General features: G+C 35.2%; 2 protein-coding genes across 2 annotated transcripts in view; one reads left to right on the plus strand and one right to left on the minus strand.

The window, feature by feature from the left end:
- On the minus strand, positions 1-20,477 carry LOC124368348. Its single transcript, XM_046825622.1, has 4 exons — positions 20,402-20,477; positions 1,831-2,134; positions 665-890; positions 1-125 (listed from the first exon to the last, which is right to left on the minus strand). The coding sequence occupies exons 2-4, from the start codon at positions 2,113-2,115 to the stop codon at positions 1-3; spliced, it is 636 nt and encodes a 211-aa protein (XP_046681578.1). The 5' UTR covers positions 2,116-2,134; positions 20,402-20,477.
- Positions 5,248-20,561, plus strand: part of LOC124368349 (zonadhesin-like) — a 24,049-nt gene continuing 8,735 nt past the window's right edge. The window contains exon 1 of the mRNA XM_046825623.1: positions 5,248-5,377. Within this exon, the coding sequence (XP_046681579.1) occupies positions 5,248-5,377 (130 nt within the window). The remainder of the gene's footprint in view (positions 5,378-20,561) is intronic.

The raw sequence follows: 20,561 nt of genomic DNA on the forward strand, positions 1-20,561 counted from the left end.
CTACTGAAATAAACTTAATCTGTACAGAGGGCGAGGGCCGTTGGCCCGACGACCCACTTTATAAAGATATAGAGGTTCTATTACTCCACGGGCTCGTTGGACCAACGACCCTATTGGTTTCATTTCTGTAAATTGTACAAAATAGGGTCGTTGGCCCAATGAACCTTATAGATTAAATTTACTGGTATAGGTTCTTTGGGCCAACAATCTATGGTGTAATTGAACTATGAATTAATTTTAAGCAATAGTAATTTAAGTGAGTCGTTGGGCCAACGAACCAAAATGCAATATATCCTGCAATGTTCAAACAAACCGGTTCGATTACACCACCGATCGTTGGGCCAACGACCCTCTTATTTAAAACTAAACTAATGTGTGGGTCGTTGGTTATAGGCGCCAGGCTCAAATTGAAACCACTTTATTCAAACAAAAAAATATGTACGACGCTGTAAAATGAATCCTACCAACAATAATGAATATAAATAAATGAAATGAAATAATGGATCCAAAAACTATTTTTGGAATTGTGTTGTTTTGTCATAATATTCTCCTCTGATAATTGAACTTGTGACATTGTTAGGTCGTTTGAGATGTCCCTACAACTCCCAAAAATCCAACGGACCTCAACGTTGGGTTTGATTCCTAATGTATAACCAGCCCTCACCTTGTACTGACTTGCCGATGGAGTAGAGAGCGGTGAGATTAGGATAACGAGACGATGTGGTCCGCAAGTAGCGCGTCAGCTGATCGTAGTTGTGGTACTTGAATTCCAGCCCGTACCCATCGTCGAGGGCAGTGCCTGTAGCTGTTCCGGGAGTATAGTCCACGTTATAGGGTCTGTAGCTGGGTCCCCCCACGGCTCTTGTGGCTGGCACATCTGGGTCTTCCACCTAGAAAGGATCAGGAGGATTTATAGTTTTCGAAAGAAAGGATACATTTAAAGGTACTAAAATTATCAGTAACGTAGTTGCTTAACAATAGCCAATCGTAAAATCCGTCAAAGTATTATTGGGATCTTATTGATTTTCTCAGACATACGATATTTAGATGCATTTTCAGCCTTTCATCAGTGAGAATCTTTAGATAGACCCACTTTTTTGCTGTCTCTTACTTGGTTTTATTTTTTTCATCATGGCAGTATTTTCAATCGATTCACTCTAATGTAGTTAATAAGTTTTTTCGGACGAGAAAATTAAAATTAGATGTACAGTTAAAATAGGTTTTAGAATTAACTAATAGTAACAGTGATCGGTTCTATTATACATCTTCACATAGTTTTTACCATGATGGGATCTTCGTACACTACTTTTTTGCATAGGCTTCTGAATAACAAGGGCTGTTAGTCTGAAAGGCTTATATAATAGGATCATCGTTTCATCACCAATATAAAATAAATAGGTTTAAATGTATGAGAACATTTTTTTCGAAAATTAAGAAAATTACACGTTTTTTTTAATTTCACTAGTTACGAACTACTTTGGGATCATAGTACTCGACGATTTCGGAAAATGTAAATGGGTTGTTTGAAACTTGGTTTGAACGCAAAGCATTTCCCCTCCAAAATCGTTGTTTTGGACATATTTTGATACTCATATTCAGAACATATGGGTTAGAAATACCGATTACAAAACCTTTCCTAGCTTTTCAAACAAGGATTACTTGATAAAAATCATCCTGGTTCCAAAGAAGTCCCTGATACAATGTTTTAGTGTTCAATTTTGGAATTTAGAAAGATCCTTGAAGAATATGATGAATAGCCACTGGTAAATTACAATGCCGTTCTTAAGAGCATAAAATTTTAGTTCTGAACTGGAACAATTTGCTACTTACGGTGGCTTCAAAAGCAACTCCTTTGACGTACTGGTGGGTTTGACTGTTGCCATTTTCATCCAACTTGTGGTGGTTTCGGACATAGTCATCCTGGTGGCTGATAGGCGCAGTCTGATGTGATGCTGGGCCCGTATGCTGCAATGCTGGCCCCGTGTGGTATGCTGGACCTGCCAGATGACTACTGGTGACAACCACCTCCTCGCCCAGTATCTCCTGGACCGCCAGCACATACAGGTACACCAGTATGATGAATGTGGCGGACGCCCGCCACACTGAAGGCTTCATCTCTGTCGCTTCCTTCGACCTGAAAGTGAAGAGAGAATGAGGTCTGCATTCATGATACGCACGTCAAGGAAGGATACTAGAGGAAGGAAACATCTTTTAGTATTCTATCTTGTTGGAGGAGGTTCATGGTAATTTGCACTGTAAAGAGCAAAAGCATTTCATTGGTGCCAAATCTGCTAAATTCCCACATTTTGGGAGTTTCAAATTTCGTGGGAGAAATGCACGTGTTATTTTCTGTCACGAAATAGAGAACCATAAGATATAGAAAAAGGTTCTAGATAAATTTCTGTTTAATGATTTTTCGTCACTCAACCTACTATTAAACAGCTATAGGTAAAACGGTTAAACATTACACATAATATAGCTATTGTAGGTAGGGTCGATTCAATTGAATTTTGAATTTAGCTCTAGTTCCTTCCTTTTATTATAGCATCTGGTACCTGTCATTGTCTCGGACTTGACTCCTAGAATCTGGAGTCACGTTCATCTGAAGAGACCCAAAGAAAGTTGACGACGATGAAGCTCAAAACGAAACATTTACATCGTTTCGACATCAGAGACACATATAAACATCTTCCGCATAGAAATACTTGTACATGTTTATTTTGGTAGTGAAATAGATCAAAAGGTAATATTGTGATAGGACACACAAGCAAGTACTTTTCAAATTTTTAGTGAATTAGGAAAATGCCTACTTATTAAACAATAAAAATCGTTACATCTAGCGATATAAATACAAAGCTCGAGAGTTGAAGAAGCTCGAGAGTCGGGGGGGGGGGGGGGGGGGGGGGGTTGAGGGCATTACTGTTTCACCAATACAGGGTGGAAATAGCCGGCACTAGAATGTGTGAGCTGCGATACCCCTCCCCTCCACCATCATCATCCAAACTTCGCCCTTCTCGTCCCGTAATCTTAGGTAATATTATAGCGCAAACTTTGGTACTGTTCGAGGTTTTAACCTTCATTAAATATTAGCTAAATAAATACAATTTAAATATAATTGCCTTAAACTAATTTATGGAAATACTAGTACATGGAAATAAATATTTACAGCCATTAATCTGAGTGAACTCTCACTTATTTAACGTCTATCAGTGGCTTAACTAAGGGAGGAAGATGAGAGAGGGGCTTTGAACTCGCCACCCAAAGAGCCGTAAAACAATTGATATAAAACCAATCCAACTTGATTAAAGATCAGTAGTTTTTACTTCGAAGTTTGTTTTTGACGATGGAAAGATTTTGCCCTGTGATACGAGAATTTATGGAAATACTAGTATATGGAAATAAAGATTTACAGCCATTAATCTGAGTGAACTCTCACTTATTTAACGTCTATCAGTGGCTTAACTAAGGGAGGAAGATAAGGGAGGGGCTTTGAACTCGCCACCCAAAGAGCCGTAAAACTATTGATATAAAACCAATCCAACTTGATTAAAGATCAGTAGTTTTTACTTCGAAGTTTGTTTTTGACGATGGAAAGATTTTGCCCTGTGATACGAGAAATCAGTAACAATACGTTTCGTCGTCTGCAGTCTGATTCCTTTCTCAGGTGCATAAATAACTTAAAACATTAATGCAATCTAGGTTAATATAAACAAATCACAATCAGAGCGTTGTGACACGGATATGTCAGGAATCACAACAACCGTGTTGTGTGTAAACTTCGTGCATAGTAACTGTAAAGCACTTAACAACAACAAAACAATAGTTATTAAAACAGAACTAAAGAATACAGGTCATAATAGGACTGCATTCACCGGCCAACCGCAAAAGAATTTGCTAGAGGCCAATTGCGATTGTCACGACATAAACAAGATGGTGACAAAAAGGAGTAAACGAGGAGTGCGCCTTTTTTATTATTGGTTCATTTTAGATGGACTTCTCTAGACCATACTGTGATTTCGCATTGGTTTATTGCAAATCTATAATCGGTTTGATACCTTAGGTTTCCTCGTTAGCTCATTTTTTAGAATTGTCAACCAAAGCGGTCTAATTTCGGCTGATGGTTGACTGTCAGTTGGTCTGCCAATTTAATGAATGAAGCGTCGATTAATGGTATTTTAAGTAATATGAGGTCCCCGATGTATTACGTTAGCTTCATCCCAATTGATACGATGGTCTTCGGACCAACAATGATGTGGAATTTTTGACTTTTCTGTTAACCTCTTTTTCGCTTTTCTTTGTATTCTTTTGTATCCTTACGTTTAATAACATTTTTTGTATGTACAGCAGTTTAATATTTTGCAATGTATGTTACCTATTTAATTTATTCAAAGTTAGATCAATTCAGATTTATTCCATTCACCGTTCCCTGAACCCCGGGGTGATGTGCTTTTAAATCAGATTCATTAACTCAAAAAGCTGGTCTACATATGCCACTACTGTCTAATAGCATTTTAGGTCCAGTACACACATCATAGAAATACTTTTTGAGGTTACGAATTATTTTTACCATTTCTATTCTGTTATGTTGTCCTACCGCAATCAAAAATAAGCATAAAAATTTTATATTTATCATAAAAATTGTTATTTTCAGTCCAGAACTACTACTAAACACAACGATCTTGAATTTGATATATGACGTTTAATAGATCTAAACATCTAATAATATGGTTCTATAGGGTGTTACGGATGTCTTACTCTAATTTTGTGATTTATAACATAACTATGAAGGAACCCAGAGTCCTTCTAAAAATCGTATAGTCTGTCCGTCAACTCTTGATAGAAAGGTCCTACAGACTTGATACATAATCCAAAGACCCTTACTGATATTGGGGCCAAAAGTTCGAAAGATTTCAAAGTTGCATGTATTCTAACATTTTACATTCGTCTATTGTTGTAAAAATTGTCTATACCATCGTCTATAATGGTACTATGTAAAAATATGAGTACCATTATATGACATTTTCAATAAGTTAACAATGAAGTTACGATAATAGACTTAACCGATGCTCTACTTATGTCGAATACTCGATGACCTTGGGTTAGAACCTTAAAAACCACCATTAGAATTGAGTTTGAATTAAAAATGTCGATCATAGTGGAATCGTGGTCATCTAAAAAGCCGGTCCTTTTTACGGCTAACCTGAGAGCCCTGGATTGCCAAGAATTGAGAGGAAAATTGCTTTCGAGATGGAGGCAAAAAGTGTCTTTGTTTCTAAGGTGGAGGGGGAGAGCTTGAAGAAGGTGTCTATTATGGCTCCCCTCCATCCTCCCTCCATACCCACCCCCTACACCCATCCACCTTCCCCTTCACCATATTGTGAAAGTTGACGAGCTGGAACTGTTAATCATCCTCAGACTCTTTTCATATGCCCGTAAAAATGTTGAAATGAGAACTTCGTTTAATTTGTGCTTCGTAATGAGTACGGGAACTCTGAAAGTTTCTTGATATTACTCTATGGAGTTTTATGCTATGAGGACGTTCCAGGAACAAAATCAAGTGTATAACTTTTATATCTTCGTGAAATTTTAAATTCAGATAATTAAATTACTCTAAAAGTTTCGGTTCATTATATTTTATGAATTAAACAATCCAGCAGGCATTGAATAAGTAAATGGGAAGGGAAGTTTAGGAAGCGGTAATTGAATGAAACTTGTAACCATTGATACCAATAAGTAGCTGATCAATAATAGTCTTCAAATAAGAATTAATGAGTTTTTACATAAAAAGCAAATCAACTTCAATCAAGGTTACAAAAGCATCTTCTTTAAGCAAAAAAGAAAGTAATTAGTAGTTTTTAATGTGAGTGTTCTTGGAGTTTTTGTAAATACGAGGATGTACCTTTACACGTATTACGGCTATAAAGTATACCTTTATTGTGTTAATGATGGTATTCTTCACAATTAAAAACATTTTTTTAAGGAGAGGCCGATCCCCTTTTAACCCTTATTCTGCCCGTCCTCGTAGGCCACTGGCCTGTGCGAGGATCTTATCAAACAGAATAAGGGGGAGAGTCGATACAGTACAAGATCGATGGTACTGATAAACAATGCTACAGTCACATACAGGATTTGAACATGCGATATCTCTAACTCAGATCCAAAGTCCGACTTGTTGGACCACCCGAACATCGGAAGTCCCAATGGTCAACCTTTCGTAAACAAAATCAGTCATATGTTCCCTTGAAGTAAATATTAATTTTGCATTATTTTTATATATTTCTAATGTCAATCAATGATCGTAGCTATGCAGGGTTTTGATGGTTGGCACCATTTCTATTAAAGTGCACCTAGTACCCAAGTCGTTATTACCGAAGTTGTCCAAGTAAAAGTTTCCTATTACATCCCTGTTGAAGGTCACGACTTTTCTGGTTTATTACAGTGTGACAGGATATTGTGTGAAAGAGATGCGGATTTTACCCAGTAGACGTAACTGATTAGGGATTGCTTAGGTCGTAAAAGTAAGATTGATTGGTGATAAAACTGTTCCAGACCACTCGGTTTTGACTTGGTGCAGTGAAAAAGGCACGTAAATATGGGTTTGTCTTATAGCTTATCATCAAGGACTTAGCCAGGCGAGAGGGTCCAAAAAATCCATACTCACCCCAAATTTTCAATCTTATCAATTACTTTTTTAGTAAACTATTATTATCCTTTAAATAATGCAGAATTACTGACGTGTACTGCTGAAAGATCGTTCTAAACAAAGAAACGAGTCAAGAACTTTTTAAGGAACAAAATGGGGCTTACTCTCTGTCCACTACGGAAAAATATCAGTTGTCTGGACCTCCCAAAACTTTTTCACGTCTACGTTCTTGCTTATCATTAATTACAGGTCTATTTGAGAAGATTCCACATCAAGGTGTGTCCAACGAAGTTCTTAGATTTTGTAAATTATGTGCACCCAAAGAATCCTTGACATCCATAACCATTTAAATATCAGCATTATAACTACCAAACTGTGTTAGCGTTCGGTTTCTTTTCTAAGTGAAGAAGCATGTCTTATTCAACCCTAAAGAGAGAGAGGTCATTTGAGAGTTCAAACAATAAAAGATCATAAAAGACATGACGAGCAAGTTTTAGATGACCATCAGTTCAAACGGGGTTATTAAAGTGGCCAATAACCATCTTCCCAATTATGGCAGTGGTGTTGAAATTTCTTCAAACGTGGAGTGTGTGACGCCACTCATTATTTCTGATTAACGGAGCATTGCCAATCTGAGAACAATAGAAGACGACATTGCGTGTGCGCGGTGAGATGTCACTGTCGCCAACCTCTGGTCCACGTTACCTTTCTCCGTTGTCCGTAGCTTTGCTCTCTTTACCTTGTTCTGCCCCGCGCGACAGCTTTCTCTTTCGCGTCCAGACGCTCAAGAAAGCGCGGCGAACTGCGTGTACGCGTTCCGTCCCCATTGCGTCCCCACCGCCTTTCTTTCATTCAAACTACCGAAACGGAAATACGCACTCTTCATTCACTTCTGCTCAGTCATTTCCCTTTCTTTTTAAATGGGTTAAACGAGAGAAGTCGGATGGCAATTTCACTATTTATGTCAGTGACAAGGCAGGTACGAATAGCACAATCGAGGAAGTAAGGTTTGGTGATTCCACTTCATACTGCCAGTATGTAAGGTATCTCTTCATGTCAACAAAACAGAGTGTACCAACCACTAATTTATTCACAACAAAATTATTTGACAAAAAGGAGAGGCCGACCTTTTTTCAGCCTTATTGGGTTCGTCCTCATGGGTTACTGAACTATGCGAGGATCTTATCAAACAGAGTATTACGGGAGGATTGGTCCAGTCCAGTATAACGTTGGCAGTAATATAAATAGCATGTGCAACGGTCACAAACAGAATCCGAACCTGTGCTATCTCTAACTCAGATTCAAAGTCAAGTTCGACACCCTACACCACTCGGCCATCGACTTTGATCATGGATAAATAAGCTGGCCCACAATACAACAACAACAAGAAACAACAAGAAAAAATAACAGTTATAATAATATTTCTTTAATGATACGAAAACACAACTGTACCAATTGCAAAACTCTCTTAAATCTTCATCCCACATGGAGGGGTGTAGTCAGTGACATTTCAGATAAAATATTTCCAATCCATTTACGACGAGAGCCACCATTTGGGCGGATGAAAGGGCAAAACGCATGAAATTAAAAGCAAACTTTTACAACGTCGAACGATAATGATTTTGCACGATTAATAAAACTAAGTTTAAATTAAAAATGTAATTGAGTTTTCGGGCAAAGGCATCAAAGCGACGCGACGCCACCCCCAACAGCTTGTCGAGCCCCCCCCCCCACCCACCACAACAAATATTGAATCAGAGCTGCTAACCTTTACAGCGCTAGACCATACAGCATTCATTCCAGGTAACAGAGGGTGTCTTTTAGTAATCAAAACACTTGAGATTTTCAGCTGTGCGGTCACTTACTTGTTAAGCTCTAGAACAATATTATGTATTTGGCAGCTTGTGGAAAGCACGGGAGTGGTCCTGACATATTTTCTTTATTATATAGGAGTGCTAAAAATTATTCACCGATCTGACGGTATAATGGACCATTTTACAAAAGTAGATACAGCTTTGCATATCAACATAAAGGTAAAAAAGTTTGAGTCCATTCATAGTGATCGATCATGGACCTCTTTAAAAGAACGTCCCTTAAGGTAAACATGTAGTCATACTGCGCAGGTCTTTATCAAAGGTCTTCATGAGACGAGAAGAATGTTGTGGAGTAAATAAAATCTTGTAAAAGATGGATGTGATTTACACCTTTGGAATATTTGATTTTAAATGGGTTAAATACTTTACTCATATTGTAACTGTCAGAAATCAGCATTTTCAAACACATCTTTTACAGCTGAACCTCCCTTTCTCAAAGCGTTTAAAATGCCTTTTAGAATCCCCACTTGTGATGAATGATTCTAAAGTCTGTCTATGAGTTATTGAGTTAAACCTGGAGATCTACTTTCTTTTTTTAAGAATGAGAACTGAAGAACTGCATTGTCATTTATTTAATTATATTTGAAAAGAATAATAAATCGTAATCTTAACACTTTTTTCTTTTTTTAGAAAAAGAGAGTCCAATCTCCTTATCCACCCGTCCTCATGGGTCACTGGCCTGTGCGAGAATGTTATGAAACAGAATAAGTGGGAGAGTCTATACAGTACAAGGTACTGATAAAAAGTACTACAGTTACATACAAGATTTGTCCTGCGCTATCTGTAGTCCAGATCTACAGTCCGACATCTTTGTCTTCTAGACTATCGGCAGCCTACCTATTCTAATAATTTGGATTGTATTTAATTGTCTCTAAGGATCAGATGATTATAATGACCATTACCTTTAAAAATGTTACTAGCGGAGAAAAATTAACCCTTCGAGCGCCTATAATGTTTTGTAAAATGCATACCCGCTTTGAGGTTTTGCAGACTATCCTTGTAACATTTATAATAAATCTAAATAGTTACTTAAATATAAATTGTTGTATACAATTTTTTTGCAAAGAACTCTGCTTTCAGACCGTGTAACTATGAAGTTAGAAAAACAATTTCTTTGTTAAAAATAAAAACTAAACAAAAAATATAAAAAAAAATTCGCAATAAAGTACGCAAATGTATTTGAAATATTACACATATCCAAAATTCAGAATAGCCAAATTGTAGAAAATGTTTTACTGAAGACAGAAATGTATAATTTTTGAACTGTTCATATCAATTTTTGGAAAAAAATGAATAAGTACAAATTTGAAATTTTGTCCTGCTTGCGGTAGTTATATAACACGTTGATATAACATTTTTTTCCTTTTTATATAATACTAAATACAGTAGCAATACATTTAGAATAGCCTACTTATAGCAAATTTGGTTATGAACACAGAAATATATATTGCTGTAAGTATTTTTAGCAATTCATAATATTTACGTATATAGAAGAAAGTCGAAATAGTGATTATCTTTTATGAAAAACACATTTATACATTCAATAATATCATTTTTAACAATTAGTAACTACATAACTACGAATTGAAACGAACACAAGGACAAATAGACTGTAAACAGCTAAATTCACACGTACGTATCTGAGCAACAACAAACAATGCAAACACACTTTGCTGGAAACAACAAATGATGAAAATGATGTAGAGAGTACGAGAAACCGCAAAACCACTAAACATAATGAAAACTCGTGGGGTTTCGAACGGTATAGGTTAATGCGATTTGATCTGTATTAGCATCGGCAAAATGAGAGTTCAAAGACATGAATGTTTATCATCAAAATTTTGGATGATGACGTTAGTGAAAGTTTAAGTACTCAAAAATATTGATAATGAACGCTTGGAGGGTTTTAAAGCCCAAATTAAATGCGTAATTTGGGGGAAAAGCGTAAAGATGGTCACATGCTGTGATGGGTGCAAAGTGTAGAAAAACATCCGCCATGATAGTTAGTGTTACTCAACGAGGGGAAATGTTTCTGGAACAAAACTGGATGTAGGAGAAGCGAGAGGTAAAAAACGAAGCCTTAACTCGGAGCCGAGTCTGGGGTACGGGTAATAGCTCCCCGGTCGACTTCCCTCATTAACTCGCTGCCGTTGTTGTCAATTTTTAAACCGGGGTCCATCTCTTATGCAAGAACCTTTTGTAGACAGATACTTGACCTCGGAAAGGTCTGAGCACCTCACTTGGAGATTATTGTAGTGGTTCTTTACCTGGTTTGAGTTGTACGATGCAATGTTTGATCAATTTTGGTCGCTGGGATACACAAGTAAAATTATGGATGGGCCAAGACGTACTATTTCTTACAGAGTGCCTTTTTAGTTAATAACTTAATTTCCAGTGGGAACCCAAAAAGATATCGTCAGGGAACCACTCCCAAGATGGAAATCTCTATCTGTACTCTATTAATATGATGTGGGACACGAATCCTGAATCCTATTAAACCGAGCCATATTTAATTTATACCTAATTTTAACAATACAAAAATGTTTTATATTCATAGACATAATTATAATGAAAAGGAAATGTGCTATTAAGTGTACTAATCTAAATTAGGACTGTTGTGATATAGCTTCCAAGCATAGCAACTGATATGCAAGGCCATCAGCAATAACCTTAGGTGGAAATGACTAATACAAATTTACCACTCCTAAACCAAGTGTTTATTTGAGTTCATAATAATGAACACTTGTGAAATGTACAATCTGATGGACCACCAAAGTTATTAGTAAAAAGTGTATCCTTGTCAGAAGGTTTTTAGATTTTGTCAAATATTTAGGAGATGGTGAGCCTCTTCCCTGAAAATGCCTCTGAAAAAGCCTCAACTGTTATTGAAATTCAAAGAAAATTATTTCAGGTAGACAAAACCAATAGTATTGTATACAAAAGATAAGAGTACGACGGACAATGAAACGAATAATTCAGGCAGCGAACAACTGTAATATCGTACACAGCTATTATTTTCATATAGACAAAAACACGAGTATTGTGTACTAATATTTTGTACACACAAATACAGGAGTACTACAGACAGTAAACAAAACTAATATTGTATGCAGACAAAGACACTAGTATTGCAGACTGACAATGACACAGATATTTCAGATAGACACAGCAGCTAAGAGTATTTCATATAGATTAAGACACGAGTATTGCAGACAGAGGATGACACTAATAATGAATACAGACACTAGTATTGCAGACTGACAATGACACAGATATTTCAGATAGACACAGCAGCTAAGAGTATTTCATATAGACTAAGACACGAGTATTGCAGACAGAGGATGACACTAATAATGAATACAGACACTAGTATTGCAGACTGACAATGACACAGATATTTCAGATAGACACAGCAGCTAAGAGTATTTCATATAGACTAAGACACGAGTATTGCAGACAGAGGATGACACTAATAATGAATACAGACACTAGTATTGCAGACTGACAATGACACAGATATTTCAGATAGACACAGCAGCTAAGAGTATTTCATATAGACTAAGACACGAGTATTGCAGACAGAGGATGACACTAATAATGAATACACTAGTATTGCAGACTGACAATGATATTTCATATACAGTAGACACAGCAACTAGAGAATTTCCTATAGACTAAGTTAAGACACGAGTATTGCACACAGATAACAACATTAATAATGTCACACAGACAAAGAAACTAGTATTTTAGGCAGACAACTATAAGAATATTGCAAACAGACACAACCACTAGTATTGCACATAGATAAAGAAACGAGTGTTATTTATAGACAAAGACACGATTATTGCATGTAGACAAAGCGTTTGCAAAGGATGTTGTCTACCTAAAAGAGATACTATAAAACTAACGATTGAATTGAAACTTTTTTTGGAATAGGGCATTTTTTGTAAATTTTGATAATGATGTTTTCAGCTAATATTGATAATGCACATACAATAACTCAACCATTAAATACTCTTGGAGCAATTGGAAAACTTTTTTAAATATTACTAAATGTTAATAAAAACAATACTTTTCCAAATTGTTTATTTTTTGGATGAGGCAAACCTCCATTTTTTGTCGAGTCGCCTGATGATGAAACCTTTGGTTTTGAAAGGCATCGTCCAAAAAATAAACAATTAGAAAAATTATTGTTTTATAAACATTTAGTAATATTTAACTCAACCATGATTTACTTATGCACCAGTTACTTTGGAAAATCTGCCTGTTTCGTTGGATTTTGCAATGTTTAAATGGTAGAAGTTTTTATTGCTAGATAATGTTTAATTCACTTCAGTTGAAATTATCTCGTACGATTTCGTGAAATGTATTCGCATACTTAAGATCCACAGTATAAACTAATCTCATAAGATTGCTTTATTGAACGTAACGTTTGATGTGGGCGACGCTACATTATTGAGTTGATTATCACTAAACAATTATTGTTCTTTATATTCTATAATATGTTTGTGTTATTATTAATGCAGAATCATCTCGATACTCAAATGCGATAGTGAAAAGAAATTTTATATAGAAGGCGTCAGTGAGTCAATTCACACGGATGCATGTGGCGGTAGGATACGAAAGTAATAATTACGGTTTCCCAACCAACATTACTAAGAAGGTTCTGTGAATCAGACGCGTTCCGAGTTTTCACGAATACCGTGAAACGCACTTTCACGGCGCAATCGGTGACCTACTGCACTTGCTGACTCCTCAGCTACGCTGAAAGTTCTCTGTTAAACTAAGTTATACGTCTGTAAGTATGATTCAATTCATGTCTTGTTCTTTCCCAGACAGGTGTTTATCTATCCATAGTGCATGAAATTGGTGAAAATCTTGGGAAACAGAAATTCCAGTTTGAACCGAGAGTTAAAACACATTTTACTAGTTATATACTAGATTTCAATATTGGACATTGAGAATTATTTGCTATTACTAAAATATCATACGTGTTTCTTTCCGTTTCTAGAAAATACATTTTGGATTCTTTCGAAAAGTACAAAATTCAGGCTTTTACTTCTTTTGGCGGAGATAAGAACGAGGGTTCCAAACTTCATGATGGTAAAAATCGAAAAACTTCTAGACCTTTCTTGATTTTTAATAAAAATTGTTACAAGCCAACCAGTTAGTTTCATCCTTTCCCTCCTCCCTCCCCAAAGGTTCCACCCCGCTTCCACAATTTCCAAGATATTACTCGCTGGATCCATCATCCACAGTTCTGAAGAGGGATGGATAGAGTAGAGGAAGGGATGAAGGAATGGTAAGTGCATAATGGTGAAGTGAAGTACATCCTATTGATGTGCCTTTTCCACATGACGTGCTCTATTGTAGTCTTGGGGTGGGTTTTACTTCATCGAGAATTTCCATCTTGAAAATGCATATTTTGCTATCTCAAGATTATTGATTTGTGTAGTTAAAGCACTAAGTTATGGTCTAAATTTCGAAATTGTAACTGAAAAAATTATATGTGTTATGTAGATTACAAATCATGCTCTTAGTAAACTACATTGCGTACATTCACGAGTGCATTTTAGAATTTGGATTACATCTTCAGACCAAATTTTCTCTCGCACATCAAAGGAGTCCTACTGACGGACTGACACCACGGACGCAAGGCAAGGTCAACAACCTTTGAAAAGCAGTAGTTGACTGATCCTTGCTCGTTAGACAGTAAACAACACGTGTTTGTTTACTGTATTTTTCACAGCCTAAATTTTGTATTTTTCGAAAGAATCCTACATTTATTTTCTAGAAACTGAAAGAAGCACGTGTGATAGATATTTAGTAATCTCAAATAATCCTCAATGATTGTTAAATATTATTTTCAATTATTGCTTATTAAATTTACTAAAAGAATACTATTGATCGTTATCACACAATTTCAATGTCTACGACCAAAATAAAGTATTTCTACTTACGGAATTTTTCATACACAGGTAGCTTATACTGTTTTTGTGTAAAAATTGTGATTTAAAGTTAACAAATCTCTAGTCAACCAAAGTGAAAATAAAAATAAAAATATTCAGAATGTGATTAAAATGTATGTGTGAGTCATTATCGGCTGAAAATTAAAAGGATAAAACCTTTCTTAAATATGCATATTTTGCTCAATTTGTATAGAAATTCACGATAAAAATATTTGAAATATCAGATAAGGTTTAACCGTATCTTGGAACATTGCATGATGCGGTGCCATTAAAGTGTAAATTATATTGGACCGGATTACAAATAGTGGATATTCACTCATAATTCATAATGACGTCATAGAGAAACCATTCAAAATTCGAAAATGACTGTAAATGACGTTTAATACGTTTTCTAGCAAACAAATTTTAAAATATACTTTAGAAATAACCAGTTAAGAGCCATAATAGCCATTATGTAAACGATAAAATACAATACAATTTGAGTTTTTTTCTGAATATTCTATAAATTATCGTTTATTAAGATAAAAATCAAAACGAACAAATATTTCGTTTTAGCTCTTATTGTTGTTGAATTGGGTGGTAAAACAAAACAAAAACTCCAACAGTAGAGCTTCACTTGAATTGGCCACTAATTGAACTATCCTATTTAGTATACAAATTGTATTGAATTATTTATCAGTTAAAATAAAAAAAGGTAACATTTAAAAAATTATCACTAATTCCAGCTAGCATAGATTATTTACATTTAGGAAAACAACATTCTAGATGAAATAAAGTGAGAAACGAGGGATAAATTACGTGGGAGAAGGATTCTAATTATTTCCAAAACAGTGGTCGTGCGTGAAATGGGTCGGTAGTAACGAAGACTATTTCGGTTGCTGACGAAGAGATGGGCCCGAGACATGCAACAAGGAAGTTCATTAGTGTGTTTAGAGAATCTCTCTACATTATTGATGGTGTACCGGCGCGGGATACCCATACCGCCTTCCTGAAGTCTGCACTTCCGTTTTAATGTGTAAAAGCGACGGAATATTCTGTTTCAGAGGCCATCAACAGGAAGTTAAATTATTCTGGTAATTTGTGGATGAGCATTATGATAAATTTTTAATATGTGCGGTAGCATTTAAACATTGTATCGTACAGTTTTTGTAAACGTACATTTTTCTACGCCATTGAAAAAAGTACGCTATTTGTAAGTTTTTCTTCAACGGATAAATTGAAGACTAAGGCATTTGAGTTTTGAAATAAATAAATTAACGCCACAAAAATAGTGAATTGTAATAACTGCCTACAAATGCAAAAGTGTAAATTGCTAATTTATTTCAACGGTTTCGCGATTATTGCTAAATTCATACAGGCTATTACACGCTGAACTAAAACCATAATTAAGCATGTGTTGTTTATTTTGGGAATTGAAGTCTACAAACGGCCTTAGCAACTAAATTATGAATTTTCATGTAATTTGGTACTACGGAAGTGCAGATCAATTACCAAGTTCATTAACTTAGTATTAAGACGTCGTAATAATTAAGTTTACTGCACTATTGGTACCGTACGTTGTAACAATAGGACTTATGCAACGAACACAAAAAGTAAAAAAGACATAGTACGCTCCCTAACAACTGGGAATATAATGTTTTATAATTGGATTTCAAAAATTCAGATAATAATATTGCAAATTCCACATTCTATGCTATAATCTTTCAGAGCTCATGGAATTGGGGTTATTTGTCTTTACCAAATTATTCATTCCTATACAATTAGTTCCCACAACTTTCCAAAAAGTGTTATTGTTTTCGTACTAGCTTCTGCAAATGAACAAATTCAGATGATAATTGGTAGTCTAAACAAATTCTTTAAAACCAATATTCCTTGAATTAAGGCCAGTAGAAACAGGATGTTAAATTTGTTTACTGGCGAATAAGGAACTAAAGTGTATCGGGTGTGGGTAATTCCAGGAACATAATAACTCTGAGAAAGGCCAGATGAAATTATGTGGTCCGCTGGCTTCAACATTACTCGCCCTATGGCGGTCTATTGAATGTTTTACTTTCAAAACTGTACGTTATAAACTATTAGCATCGTTTTTATAATTTAGCAAGAAATGTATACAGAGTGTCCATAAATTACTCTATCAAACTTTACCATCTGATTTTTTAGATCAAAGAAGTCAAACATGTTACATAACGTATAGTCCTATCTTGCTTAGTTTAAAGTTTATTTAAGTTTTTTTAGAAAATGCCTTAGTCAAACTAATAAAATAACATGTCAGAATTTAAAATTGCGGCCATACAAAATTTACAAACTACAATAAACGGAAGAATTTTTGAAACTTTTACAAGAATAGTGAAGGTTACTTTTATATGAACATTTTAACACAAAATTAGGACTAAGGGCAATGATTCAAATCTTTTACAAAGAAAAATATTCGTTAAGGAACAAATTCACAAATTTATAAATTGTAATAACGGATTTCATCACATCGGGGTGTTTTAAAAATACTAACGGAATAGGAAACGGTTTAATGAGCGGGCCCTCACCTAATTACACTAATTGGGTTATTAATGTTGTTTAACTGCTGATTAATAATCAGCTGATTGTTGAAATTTACATCTGAAAATTGTAAAAATATTAGATTCATTTTTTTGGTGACTTTAAATCCTGCAAACACTGTTTGAATTAATTGCACTGTCTTAACTAAGATTTGTGTTTAGGAATATTCACTAAACGCCTATCCGTAAGAGGGTCTGAAAATAAAGGTTTTTTATTTTATGAAAATGCAAGAGTGCGGGTTTTAACATTGAATTTTCACTCCATAATTTTTAGTTTAATTCACGAATAAAAATATTACATTTTAAAAATCTTATACGATTGTACTTAGTTCGTTACAAATTTATTTATTCTGAAATTTTTTCGTTGCCAGCAAGGTTGCCCATAAGAACAATGTAAAAATATGCACATATAATCATAGTAAGTGTTGCCTATATAGAAATAAATCTTATGCATAATTTTAAGTCTAAAGGTTAGTTCATTCTTGAGATTCCGTATAGACAGTAATAGTCAGACAGACAGACATAAACGAAAATTTTCCAGCCCCTTGTATAACAGGCTTCGCTAACGCTCAGCCAACCAATAAGTTACGAATTGTAAGTTGTTGATTAAATTTGCTAAACAATTTTTGAGGATGAAGACGAATCATCAGTTCGGGAAGTTGCGCACCGGCTTAGCCAGTCCCGATCGGTTACACTTAAATCTCTCCCTCCTTACTTGCCACCCCCCCCCTCAAGAACATCCTTATCCCCCAACATCCTTACACCAACAGCTGATAGAACCTACATCCATCAGAGCTTTGTCCCGATCTCTCCCCTAATACGTCTTATTCTTTTGGAAGATAGCTTTCGCTCCGGGATTTGACTGGCAAGTTTGTTATTGCATTCCAGTGAACGACTGTAGGGTATTTACATCTTACTCGTATATACATGTATTGAAGCTACGTGATAAGTTCCCCAATCCAAGGTCAAGGGGAAAGTTAAAGATGGTCCTACTGGGGTTTGCTGGTTGATATTTAATAATTGATTGTACTTTTAATTCTGTATATTGAAACCGAATGTTTATGGAATAAACTAATTATTGTGTATCCTTCGTTAAAAGATGAAATGGATCAATTATAACCATTTGAACATGTTTTGAACACTTTTTCACAGTTAATATATAACTCACTAACTAATCAAAGAACTTAGGAAATGTCAGTGTCAATAAAGATGAATTTTACTTGGTGGGTTATTTCATATGTTAAATGTGGAATGGAGGCAGAATTAAAAAAACATTATTTAAAAAATTGTTGAAATTGCATCTTCTTCAAAGAAGAAAATTGTGAAGTTCCTACAATATTATCTTAGTCTTTACTCAATGTTCTTATAGCTCTAAAACCTTAATTTATGGTTTTGTTAAGTGGGTATGTCGAGTGTTCATTGTATCGCTCTTGAAATCGCAATACAATTTTGGTTTTCTTATAAGCTGTAGAGTTCTTCAGTTTTGCTGCAATGAAGATTATTTACATGTTTCGAGAACCAAAAACTAATATATTCTGTGCGATTTATCGCTGAGATACGCACTCTGCCCAAAATCTAAGGATTTAAATGCAGAAAGTATTTTATTCTTAGCACTTAAGTCATCGATAAGAAACCAGTTTAAGTCTTCCGATTACGGAAATCCCTAAAAAACACAAGTTTCGTTTAATAATAAGTTTCATAATTTTTGTAATTAGTCTTAGAAGTTTCCAGTTTAGCTTTATAGTCCCAAATAAAATCAATAAGTGAAGAAATTTTTACCATGTTTCATACAAAATCTTGGAGAATTCATGGAAACCACGATTCTGCTTACACATTAACTTTGAAAGCTGTATCACGGAATGTTCTTAAATAGTGGTTGCTGAAGCTTGAAACTAGGAATATAGGTACCCTTCCAGCTATAAATATTCGCAAAGAACCCTAGGAGGATTCATGTCTGCCTGGTTTATAATATTATATTTTATATAAGTACGCTACAGCGTCAGATTTCAGACGCTGCACTAAGAGGAGAGTGAATTTGAGATAAACTCAACATTCACATTGAATCAAATTCTGACCATAGCTACGTCATGAATGAGTTATACTACCAATACCCATCCTCATTATGGATGTAACATGAGGTCTCGACAGCAGGCGAACCCTACCATCAACCTTGCCCATTCGACTATACCTACCATTCTGGCAGCAATTGCAAAGATTATTTTAGGACTAAGAGCAATGATTCAGATCTTTTACAAAGAAAAATATTCGTTAAGGAGCAACTTCACAAATTTATAAATTGCAATAACGGATTTCATCACATCGGGGTGTTTTAAGACTTAAAAGTTATCATTATAATCATTTAAAAATGCCTTAACAGGATAATGTATTTCACCTTAAATACCTAATTACAATATTATTTGGAAATAGCTGATAAATAAGTGTTAGATGTTCTTATCTTCAAAGCTACCTCACGCAATCTACTAAAAATACTGAACAATATCAAGAGAAACTAAGCTATAGAACGTCTAGAAAACTATAGCACTCTCTTTGTCGTGTACTAGTCCTTCTTGCCTGTGTTATACCATCAAATATTACCTCATAGATGCGCAATAAAACAGGTTTGTTGCAGACCTTAGGGCACCGCCCCAGTGGCCTTGACAATGTCAATAAACACGGAATATCACAATCAACCTTGAAAGATGGATGTTAAAACCAATCAGCTGATTTTAACTTTGGTAGTGAATTGATAATAACTACTAAGCAACACAGGTGTTTTAATCGTAAAAGAATACTTTAATAAGATGGAATACATAAAATGCTGCCATTGGAACTTTGGTAGCCAGTTGGGTGTAGCCCTATAGTCGGGTGTATTTTAAATCCAGAAAAGGCATCATTTAGGTAATAAATGATGATGATACCTAATATGTATGCAAAATAATATTTATATATATATATATATATATAAAAGTGTTACACAATTTACTACTACTTTCCCTTGAGACAATAGTTTTTCCTCAGCAGATAATTTCTCGTGGAATGCTAAACAATTGCTTGTTTTTATGAATTCTGGGAATCTATCCCCACCCTTCAGGGTTGTAACTAAAAATTGTTCAAGAATTTTCTAAAACCTAATTCAAGAGAATACCAATATTGCACTGTTGTATTACTTCAGCTGCGCTTCTCAATATTTTCCACAAGTTACGCTCACCCTGTACTGTATTTCTAAACTGCCTGCCTACAGAGGAAGTACCGGTGTTTATGATCCACTCATGAAGACTAATTAATGTCTCTGTTACGTAAAAGCGGTAACCTGCATTCAGTAATGGGTTTTTAGAGGCTAAAGATTGCATAAGATCTTCCTACCTGAAGAAAGAACGCTGGAAACCCAACTGACAGTCGAGGATCTGTATAGCCGACAGAATGACATGTAGCGATTCGTGAATGCGATTTTGAGGGCAACAAAGAAGGGTTTGATGTACTTTGGACCGTAAGGGTCCAAATCAAGTCCTTATCACTTGCTATC

This window comes from Homalodisca vitripennis, chromosome 8 (assembly GCF_021130785.1).
Source record: "Homalodisca vitripennis isolate AUS2020 chromosome 8, UT_GWSS_2.1, whole genome shotgun sequence".
NCBI lineage: Eukaryota > Metazoa > Arthropoda > Insecta > Hemiptera > Cicadellidae > Homalodisca > Homalodisca vitripennis.